Consider the following 11,876-nt stretch of genomic DNA (forward strand, 5'->3'; position numbering starts at 1 on the left):
TTTTCTACCTTCCTATTATTTCAACAAATGTCACCTTTGAGACCGTACTTAAATTTGGCTTTGTTGCTGAGGCTGAGTAAAGAGCTATTTTCTAGATATGAGGTAACCTTTCTATGCGTTCACTTAAATTATATAATTTATCATTTATTTTCATGGAAGAATTTTTTTAATTACTAATTTTGAAGACTATTTCCAGTTGCTCTGGAATGGCCTTTGGTTTCTACTCTGTTTTCATCTGGAAGGGATAATGGAGCTGGACTTTCCATGAGTCTGCATAATCCCCAATGAGTTTCACATCTGCCCAAGAGTCTCTTAGGATAATTCCAAATTCAGGAGCAAGTTCATGGATTTTTTTTCTTCTTATTTAAAGAAAAAAAGAGGATCTCTAAAATATGTTTTATTTTTAGGTGAACTTCAAGTCAAAACCAAAACTGAGGTTAATTTAGTTCTCATTTGGCAGAGACAGTTTGAACATGTAGGAAACAGAAAATAAAGATCGATCTATTTTGGAAAAAATCTCTGTCTTTTGGTTCTGCTACTGAATAGTACATAAGAAAAGGACGGGACTAGGTGTAGTGCCAACACTTGTGAAGGTAAGGCAGGACAGTCATGAGTTCAAGGCTAACCTGGGATATATAGCAAGACCCTGCCTAAAAATCTTTTTCTCTTAAATTTTTCCAGTTCTGTCACTCAACAGAAGAGAGAATGAGGTTTCACAAGGATGGAGGAAATTGCCCAAAATAACCAGCAATGCATGGCCAGAGCCAGAATTTCCAGTCAAGGCTCCAGGCCTCTACTCTGACACAGCACTTCTCACTAAGTATGTGAAGGCACTATTCTGCCTGGAGGAAAAAGTGAGCCGGAGACTGAGGCAGGTCTCCTTCCCGGAAATAGCCTTATTTCTCACATGCTCCTGCACTTCCACCCAAGGTCATATGTGGATTTCAGATTGCAAAAGGCTTCCCTCCCTGTCTCTAAGACCAGGTATCTTGGACTATTTCATTAATAAGGGAAGAGGGTCTCATAATGTGTGGATTTTTAAAGCATGGGAATGTTTTTTTTTTTAACTCTGATCAATTTCTTGATTAACAAAGTGGTTTCTATAATGTGTTACACTATTTTGATGCAAATATTTCTGAAGTTGATCCAATGCTACCAGTGTCCTCTTTCTTGGCATGGATTTATATGATGACAAATATTCTTTTACAGTAAGATAAAGTATTTATTATCACTATATAACTCTAAGGAAACAGAATATAAATATTACTTGGCACATAAGGAGAAATATAAACCAAAATTTCATAGATGCTTATTAATACTTATATATTCATTCATATTATCTATTGATAGGTAATATATGTAATTAAGGCATAGAAAAATGAGTATGATAATGCTTTTAGTGAGAAATAAAGGACATAAGTCATATGAACAGCATATCATTAAACAATTTTAAGGGTCATCAGTATTCAATTTTTTTCTGTTCTTAAACTTTCTGAGAACTTAATCCTATTATCGCAAGAAAATACATTACAAATAGATACCTATCTAATGTAAAGGAGCCACTGCAGAAAATATAGTGCTGCTATGTATCAACACTACAGCATAAAAAAAAAAAGCCAAGCTGAAAGAGAGAGAGACAGAGACAGACAGAAGGAGAGAAAAATTTGTTAACAGTAGTGATGCAAGTTTCATAAAAGGAAATGAGAAAAATGGTTTTCTATTTACACAACATAGCTTCATCATTGTGCCCATTTGTAATTTAGGCCACACAAATAGTCTCTCTCTCTTCTCATTCCCCCTTTATTTCTATCTCTTACCCTCTTCTCTATCTCTGTCTCCCAATATACTACTGTATTTTTAAACATTCAAGTTTTTTATCCATAAAAGTCCATTTTCTCCATTCAGCCTCACAACCACAGGTTGTACCTCAAACTACATATCCATTTGGGTCTCAAATTCCAAGAAATATAAACTTGAAATTATCTCTTAGATTTTCAAAACAATAAAAAGCCATCACTTTCAGATATGAAAAAAGTACTACTATTTGCAGAGATTTTGGATGTATCAGGATAAAATGATTTTGTTAAATGCATAATTAAGTCATTTAGCTACAGTATGAACTATATGCTCTATGGTTTAGCATTTGAGAGCCCCTTAGAAAACAATCACGGTTCCAGAATGCTAGAGAGAAGAAGTGTCTGTAGGTGTTTCCAACCAGAGTGGGCCAACTAATTACCAAGTCTGAACTACCCAAGGCTGAAATTACTTAATTATACCAAATGCCCATCAGCCTCCTGAAATAATTAATAAGGCTTTAAAATGAAGCATGATTTACATATGCAACATCTAAATGGTTAAAATGATAATAAGAGGTTAAAATAAACTGAATCTGTGGAAAAGTTAAAATTTTAAAATAACTCTTAATTTGGAATATTTAGGAAAGATAATAGCACAGACGCTATGAACACAAAGAAGACTAGAAAATATATTGTCGTCACAATCTTTAGATAACGTTGACAATCTTATTCCTATTTAATTTGTCACATAGTTTTTTCTGTACATTTCATTTCCTACTCCATGCACATGGAAGGTGAAGGATTGCCTCATGTTTTCATATTTTCTGTGGGAGACAAAAGGAAAAATGACACCTTTATGTATGTAATTACTCAGAAAAGTAGGCCTTGAAATCTTTCCCAAGAATTGATTATTCTGTTACAGTTGTGAGAGGTAATTGTGCCTATCCCCAGAGGTGCCATTGGTAATCCCCACCAAAACCTCCTCTTTGCCCCATTGAAACATTCTACTTGTAGCATCACCTTCCAAAACACATTGGGAAAAAACAAATCACTCAAAACATTTCCTACAAAGTAGAAAAAAAAACTTCTTTGTAAAAGACCTTACAATTTTACGGTATTCTGGTCTTCTGGGTGTGCGACGAGACATGGCACTCGGTGAAGGGTGTGGTCTTCAGTCTCTTTTCTTCTGTCTCACAAGTGCTTCCGTCCCTTTGTCCTTTTCCTTTGCTTTTGCCAGTTCCTCCTGGCTTTGAGACACGAGTGCGACTTTCTCACTCTACAGCTTCTGCTCTCTGTGGAAAAGGAGACCGAACATCATGGACAAGGGACTGTCTGGTCCCTAACGCAACCTGCACTGATGGAATAACTGCTCCACTTGTGGGGATGAGATGGAATCCAGACCCATGAAAGCTGATAGTGTGAAGTCAGAGGAGAAACACTAAAAATTCTTTAGCCCCAGGGAATTCAAGAGTGGTGTTTTGTTCTCATGCCAATGCATTGTTCTAAAATCACAAACAGAAACCCTCACAATCCAAGATAGATCTCAATGTTAGCATTATTCAGTCTTGTATCGATTGTTGTACGAATAAGAGAGACAGGATCAGCAATCTGGGGGTAGTAAATCCTGGGTTCAAACCTGGTCAACAATGTAAATGGATATCACATTGACCTCAGCACGCAGACCTTCATCTGTGAGATTACAATACTCAAATGTATCTGTTATTTTCTTCTTCTTCATAAATAGCAATCAGTCATTTTAAGGAGTGATAAATGGGTGAATTGTTGCTTTTACAGAACTGTTGCTCTGTATGGGTGCTCTATAGTTTAATAATGTATAATGATTCTGGCAGAGAAATATAAGCCCTTAGCTTTCCTTTGATAGTTCCTGAGCTATTGAAGGTTCTGTTTATTTATGCAGAAATATGGATATTTAAAGTTTAAACAAGAAATCTCATCTTGACAACTGCAGGATCAAAGCCATTTCAGAAATAGAAGCATTAAACTCAGTTTAGGAAAGTAAGTTCCTACTTTTGGCAGCTTGAGACAATTGTCTTACTTGCTCTGAAACCTTTTTCCTGTAAAGTGACAGATGAGTGATTATTTTGAAGAAGAATGTGACATAGTTGAAAGAGCTTGGGAGGAATTAGAAAGCTCAGGTTAAGCTGTACTTCTTCTCATTACTGGTGGTGTGGCCTTAGGTAAGCCTCTTTATTGCTCTGTGGCTCAGTTTCTGCATCTGGAAAATGGCAGTAGTAATACCCACCTCACAGAATAATTGTGACTATCAAAGAGATGATATGTTCTATAAAACACATTGTAATGCACTGCATAAAAACTAATTGCTACAGGTTATTCTTATAAGTGAATACCTGGAATAAAATTCTACAAAATTGAAGGTATTCCTATCAGTGCCATGGTCCATTGGTGCCATGCTCTCAGGAAAATGAGACTTTTCAATGGCAGATTAATAAAAACTTATACTTATATAACCTTTATAGTTGACAATTTGGCTTTCATACGTTTTCTTCTCATCTTAAGTCAAGAATTGTCTGAGAAGTAAATAGTACTGTAATAACAGACATCTCAGAGGATATGAATATGAAAGTAGAAAGACTAAGATGCTTGTTCAAGAATATCTAGGCAACAAAGAGATATTTGAGCTAAGTTTGCTGATTCCAATTTTAAAATCCTACTTTAAATGTGGTAGAACAAAATGTTTTAGAAGCAGACTCACAAAGCCTACTAAAATGCAGTTGGCAGGGGCTGGGAAGGTGGCTCCATGGTAGAGTGCTTCCATTGTATGCATGAGGCCCTGGGTTCGATTCCTCAGCATCACTTAAGCAGAAAAAGGCAGAAGTGGCGATGTGGCTCAAGTGGTAGAGCACCAGCCTTGAGCTGAAGAGCTGAAAGACAGTGCCCAGGCCCAGAGTTCAGACCCCACGACCAAAAAATAAAATAAAATAAATAAAACGCAGTTGACAGCACATTTCTGAGCTGTTTGGGGAAATTTAGAGTGCTGGGTAAGAAAGCCTGATAACCACAGAAAAGGCCTGTATGCTCAGAGAGAGGGGATGGGGCACTAGAAGGAGATAGTAAACTCTAATGGCTGTGGTATGGTCAAATCATCAATACTGTAAGAATTCAGAATGTCATGGATACAATCTTCCTTCAGACTGATAAGATTCCCTCCCTCCCCAACCATGCTCCAGCTGGGATGAAGTTCTTGGAGGATGGAGTCCCTGCTGAGTGATTATCCCTAGGATACTTTTACTTACTCATTTTATACAGTGAAAACTATGGCTCTCAACACCTCTTAGAATCTGTGAGCTTTATGTCCCCCAGAATCCTTGTTTCTATGTAAAATCACCCCTCACTTCAGGAAAGAAAGCAGGTAAGTGACCTACACGATAAGGTTTCAAGCAGGTAAATGGTCTGTATTATCATGTCTGCCTTGACAATAAAGGTGGAAGGAGATTTATTTCAAAATAATGCAGAAGACTAAGAGTTATTTCAGTGAGAGATCTAGTTAGGCTAGTTAGGACTCATTTTGGAACTAGAGTTGGAAGAAAGAAGCATTTTTTTAATCTTTAAAAACTATTGAGTTTCTTATTTTTGATGGAGGCCTCATAAAGAAGATTTATTTTCAGCCTGTGGTAAAGTTGCTGGTAACCTCAGCAGAAAACAAACACACCTAGCTTCATGACCACAAAATTTAGTCAATTGTGTGTCTTTGTTGTTAGTACTGTAAAGGTGATGTACAGAGGGGTTACAGTTACATAAGTCGGGTCATGAGTACATTTCTTTTTGGACAATGTCACTCCTTTCTTTGCCTTTTCCCAGTTTTTCCCTCCCATCCCCAGCCACAGGTTGTATAGTTCATTTTCTTTCTTTTTTCTGATGTATTTTGTGCCAACTCTAGATAAAGATGTTTTTATCTAAAATTTTTTTATTGTGAAAATACTGTACAGAGGGGTTACAATTACATGGGCAAGATAATGAGTACATTTCTTATCAAGCATTGTTGCCTCCTCCTTTGAAAAGAAGCATTCTTTAAGCTCACAAATTTGTTCTGTAGTTGCCACACCAAATGAACAATGATCAAGCCTCCGTCTCCATGGAGGTCCTCACAGAGGAACCTGGACATGCAAGTTGACTTGGGATGATGCCGACAGAGAACAGCCACTTCTAGCCACTACACTATCTGTGCAGAGGCTTGTTTTCTTCTTCTTCTCTGTGCCCCTAAGGTAGTGCAGTGTGCAAGATACTGTTTGCTTTATGCAGATGCTAGTTTGTGCTGAGAATGGACTTGGGTTGATGGGGTCCCTGAGGAACACAACACAACAGGGAACTCCCTTTAACAGAAAGACAATTTGGCTATAAAGCCTGCTATTGTCTGAATGCCTTCTGAAATTCGTGTATTGAAATTTACCATCTACACCACCCCCCACACCGGTGGTAAACTACAAGGTGAGACCTTTTGAAAGCACAGCCTTATAAAAGAGCTGGAGGAAACTCATGCAGGACTCTTCTTTTATCTCTCTCTCCCTTGCCTTCAAGGTGCTTTCTTGGAGAATAGACTAGCCCTTACCACACACGAATTGTTTATCTTGGATTTCCAAGCTTCCAGAACTATAAGAGGTAAATTTCTGTTTTTTATAAACTACCTAGCTTTGGGTATTTTTTTAATAGTACCACAGAAAGACTATGATGAAGCACAAAAGAAAACATGACTCACAGAAGTAATAAATCATAGTCATTGGCAAGCTGTACACGGGTACTGAAGATGAAGTGATTCTTTACAAGATACAAAATAAATACTTAAAATTTTGTCACCAATAAATTCCTTTACAGCAATAATTTAACAATCCCATACTAGAATTTATGTAGTCAATGCTTCCATCTTTTCCTATGTAGTTGCCAGAAGGAATGATCTAGAACTTCCTTCCCTACTTTTGCATCTCCAATCTTAATTAATAGCTTGAAAAATATCAAATTGCAAGCATAAGGACGGATGTGGTACTTACTATCAGAATTTACAGAATGTGTTGCTGCATTCACTTTAGGCTTTATTTTAAGCAATAAAACAGGGCTGAAACAGAAAAACCATCCTGCGGCCATCTCTAGTTTAAATTTTCATGTCCTTCTCAGACATGTCCTTCCCAGACCTTGATATTTGCTATTCTTATGCATGGTAAGAATGGCAAACAGAAAATTCTCTGCCTACATTACTGTTTATAAAAACATGAATAGTACTTAAAGCAATAGTATCATACTGCACATTTCCTAATGTGTGACTGTTTCAATTGAAGTTATTCGCCAAATTTATTTGTATCCATGTATATATATGCCACTGTAGAACATTTTTTTTAATTCACTTTAAAACATTATCTTCAAATAGTGGTACAAAGGGGTTTCAATCTGTTACCCTTCCATCATTCCCGTCCTCCTACTTCTCCCTTCCCACACCAGTCTCATCCTTGTTCACATATATACATTGAATGTTATGACCATATTCATCTATCTTCCCTCTCTTTGTTTGTCCAGCCTCCTACCACTAACACCTACCTTGGGTCAAGACATGTTTCAATTTTCTAATATTCTCTTAATTTTAACAGCCTGTTAATTGTTCAAAGGTGTTACACCATGGAATCTCATTCCTATAGATACTATAGAAGAGGATGGGAAGCAGAGTGCTCACATGAGGGGAATTGTCTATCTATCTGTCTGTCTGTCTATCTATCTATCTATCTATCTATCTATCTGAGAAAATATGAAACATGTACCCTTTGTCCAAGCCTGACTTACTTTACTCAATATTTTTTCTAGATTCATCCATTTCTCTGTAAATGGCATATTTTCATTCTTCCTGAGTGTTAATAAAATTCCATTGTGCGTGTGTGTGTGTGTGTGCGTGTGTGTGTGTGTGCGTGTGTGTGTGTGTGAGAGAGAGAGAGAGAGAGAGAGAGAGAGAGAGAGCGTATGTTGGTATCTACTGCGTTTTCTTGATCCTGATGCAGAGCATCTGAAATGTTTCCATAGCTGGGCTACTGTGAATAATGCTGCAATAAACATGAGTGTGCAGATGTCTCTATTAGGTCTTGATTTTCATTTGAGTATAATTTATTCTCACAGTTTGATAGCAAAAGTCAACGAAACTTTGCTGTGAGTGACCAAATAGTGAATAATTTACGTTTTGTAGCCAACGAAACTGACCAATGACATGATAAGTCAAACTCTGTTGTCATAGTGCATATAGTCTATCACCAATAAAACCTTATTTACAAATTTGGGTGTCATTTAATTTTCACATATCTCATATTATTTAAATTTTTCCCACAATTTAAAGTTATAAAAACTATTCTTAGCTGATAAGCCATATAAAGCAAGCAATAAAGCTAGGCTAAAACAGCTGAACTATTCTACACCATCTTCAGCCTCTCATGGGGCAATTTGTTCCATAAGCCATAGATTGCAGACCTCGTCTCTGTGACATTCTTTCGTCAGAGTTCATTAATGTATTCCCTTACTATTGGACATTAAGGCTGACATTTGCTTTGTAATCAATTCCAAAATGGCTACAGCCCATTAGAATTATTTACCTATTTCTCCTGCCTCATATTTCCTTTCCAGTAGATACCCCAATAAAGGCTTTAGCCTCAGCTTTCTCCTCCTTCTCTGTCTCCTGGCTGAACCTGATGTTTCCTCATAATATCCCATCTAGCCTGGCTTGACCCCTAAGTCTTGAGGAAAGATAACTAATAAATTCTTCTTTCAAAGGCATTACCATTTCTTTGTTATTACTTTCATAAATTCGAATCCTGCATGTATAATTGATTTATAAAAAAATTTATTCTCTTCTCTATTTTTTTATTGTTTTCTATTTTTCTCTATTCTCTATTTTAGGGTACATATATATATATATATATATATATATATTCTATTCTTACAAGTTTATTTTTTGCCTCTTTTGTTTCCTTTGCAATGTTTTTACTTTATCACCTCATTTCTGATAATGATACTTAACAGTTTGAATGGTAAGAATTCTCCTTATATCTTGAGCCTCTTTTGCTTTGTTTGTTCAAACTTATACAGGTGCAGACATGCAAGCTGACATTGCCTTATACTTATAATGGATTGCTGCTTTTATTATGATAGGGTGCTCAAAATTACCCTTTCAAAATTCTTTGCCTTTAGCTCAGCATTGCATTTATTAATCCTCTTGTTCTCAGTGATCTCCATTTAAATACCATTGTTGTTAAGCTTTCTGTGTGGTACAGTTTTGAGAGTGATACTGAGAAGCAATATGACTGTTTTTAAATCACTTTGTGGGTGAGTTTAAGTCAGCTTAGGTTGAGGTGTTTCAAGTGTATATCAGGTCATCTGGTTCTCTTTTGCTTCTTCCATTACTGAAATGGGACCTTATGAAATTTCCTTAATTTCTTTACACTCAGGTCTTCTCATCTGTAAAAACACTGAGGTAACTGTTAGTAGCACATTATGCTCTTATTGAGGATTAAATGAAATAACTTTCTTTAAGAAAGGCGAGTAGCATGGAGTCAGTGTGAAGTAATTGTTATTTATAATTCTTCCTATGACTGTTGACCTATCTGGTCTCCTCTCCAGCGTTGCTTCGTTTTTTCTCTACCATCCTTTTCAGGTTGTTTACTGTCTCCTTTCCTGATATTACCTTTTGTTTCCTCTATTTTTTTTGGGGGGGGGGTCCGGTCTTGGGGCCTGAACTCTGGGTTTGGGCACTGTCCCTCAGCTCTTCAGCTCAAGGCTAGCGCTCTACCACTTGAACCACAGCGCCACTTCCGGCTTTTTTCTTTTTTGCTTATGTGGTGCTGAGGAATTGAACTCAGGGCCTCATGCATGAAAGGCAGGAGCTCTACCACTGAGACACCTTCCCAGCCCTGTTTCCTCTGTTTTTGAGTAATCTATATGTTGTCTGTCTATTCTTTTAGTCATTATACTTCAATTTTCTATGGTTTTATGGTGATGAACTTGATGTGTAGTTTGATGAACTGATATATATATACATATATAATTCATATTTCTGTTAGTCTGTTCATGTTTTCTCAATAACATGTCATTTGGCATCCATCCACTACAGGAACAAATAATAGCCAAGTTATTCATTTCTCCCCTCTGGTCCAAAGCCCTTATACTGAACATTCTATCTAATTTTAACTTACTGATCCAATATTTCTCTTCCCTAAATCAGCCCATAGCCAGATTGCAGGCACAAACAGACAGTCTCTACTCCCCAGAGCAGATTAGAATTACTTACCTAGAATTACTTACAATCCCAAATGTTTCTCCTGCCTCGTATTTCCTTTCTGGTTGACACTCCAACAAAGGCTTTAGCGCTGGCTCTCTCTTCCTTCTATGTCTCCTGGTTGAACCTCATGTTTCCTCATATGACCCACATAGCCTGGCTTGACCCCTAAGTCTTGAGAAAGATAACTAATAAATTTTTCTTTCAAAGGCATTACCCTTTGCCATTATTTTCATAAATTCAAATCTTGTGTGCATAATTGATGAATTACCCAGGAGTTTTCTCATGTTTCTTTGTCATCCCCAGCAAGCACTGGTCTGCTTTCTATCAGAACAGATTATGCTCTATATAATTGTATATACATAGAATTGTACAATGCACATTTCCCTTTCTGAATTATTTCAATCCCAATTATTCTTAATTTATTATGTAATCTATGTAATTCATTTATTACATTTCATTCTAGTGTGTGAAAATATAATAATTTGTTGATTCATTCATCTAGTGATAGACATTGGATTATTTCTTATTTATAGTTATTATGAAGAATTTTTGTTTGGATATTTAGGCACAAGTTTTCATGTAAACACTTGCTTTTATTCTCTGATATAAACAACCAGGAGATGAATGACTGGATCCCATGGCAGATATATGATTAGCTTTTATAAAAAAAAAATGACAATTTTCCAAAGGATATTGTCTCAGTTGACATTCCTACCACCAGTGTATGAAAATGTTGTTCTACATTCTATCAATATCTAGCTAATTTTAAATGTAAGCCCTTCAGTGGACATGTATTGCCTTATTTATATCATTAGAAATAAAAAATTGTTTCCATAGTTAACAACTACATAATGACTTGAAGTATCAGATTGCTGTCATTATCTTTTGATCTCATGTCTTTCCTTGAGTTCATTAGTCTTTACTGAAGAATATGCCTTAGCAACATTTTAAATGAGGTTCTATGGGAATTAAATTCCCTTACTTTTTGTGATTTTTCTTTTGTTTTTTCTCCAATGATAATTTAACGTGGTAAATTATCAAGATATTGTCTTCTAGTCTATATTGTTACTGATGAAAACCTGCTTCAGTCTATTGTCATTATTTTTAAGGTTATCTTTCTGATAGCTCTATTTTTTACACTCTGTAGGTTTACTGACACATCTAGATGTAAATTTAGCTTTAACTTTACTTCCCACAACAACTGACATTTTTCTGATGTGAAAACTTTTGATTCTGTTCTCAGCTACTACTCTACTCTGCTCATCCTTTAATCCTTTGGGAACTCTTATTAGATAGATTGTAGAGTTGCTTAATCTGTCTTCCATTTCCATTATCGGATCTTTTAAAATACATTATTTCTTCTCGAATTGAGTTTTGGATATCTCAGTAAAGTGTTCCAATTCATTCATGAGAGATTTAACTAGATATGGAAAGTTGGACAAATGTCTAAACTCAACCAAGCCTGTGTAATGTCTAAACTCAGCCCCATCTAGTATAATTCATATAGATGGGATGTAATATCTATTGACTGATCAAATAAATATCTACACTTTACATGTTTGATCATTTCATTCTTATGTATAGATGTATATCTCTGTTAAAATAAAATATCATATTTGTATCTAACCTCTTAAACAAATTTGCCACTTAACACTTTTAAAGCTACACATTTGGGTAAACTAAACTTGTTCTCTTTTGGAAAATCCTTTGGGATCTTTTGGCAGAATCCTTAGGTTACAGACCTTCCAGCTAACCCCAAGTTTTGAATTTCTTTATATTTGATCATTTTCATTATCTTG

General features: G+C 36.0%; 1 protein-coding gene across 1 annotated transcript in view; it reads right to left on the reverse strand.

Moving 5' to 3' along the window:
- Positions 1–2,943, reverse strand: part of Trappc3l (trafficking protein particle complex subunit 3L) — a 45,433-nt gene extending 42,490 nt beyond the window's left edge. The window contains exon 1 of the mRNA XM_069986949.1: positions 2,902–2,943. Within this exon, the coding sequence (XP_069843050.1) occupies positions 2,902–2,943 (42 nt within the window). The remainder of the gene's footprint in view (positions 1–2,901) is intronic.
- Between the last annotated feature and the right edge of the window lie 8,933 nt (positions 2,944–11,876).

This window comes from Dipodomys merriami, unplaced genomic scaffold, assembly GCF_024711535.1.
Source record: "Dipodomys merriami isolate MVZ:Mamm:240054 unplaced genomic scaffold, mDipMer1.0.p SCAF_335, whole genome shotgun sequence".
In the NCBI taxonomy this organism is placed as follows: domain Eukaryota; kingdom Metazoa; phylum Chordata; class Mammalia; order Rodentia; family Heteromyidae; genus Dipodomys; species Dipodomys merriami.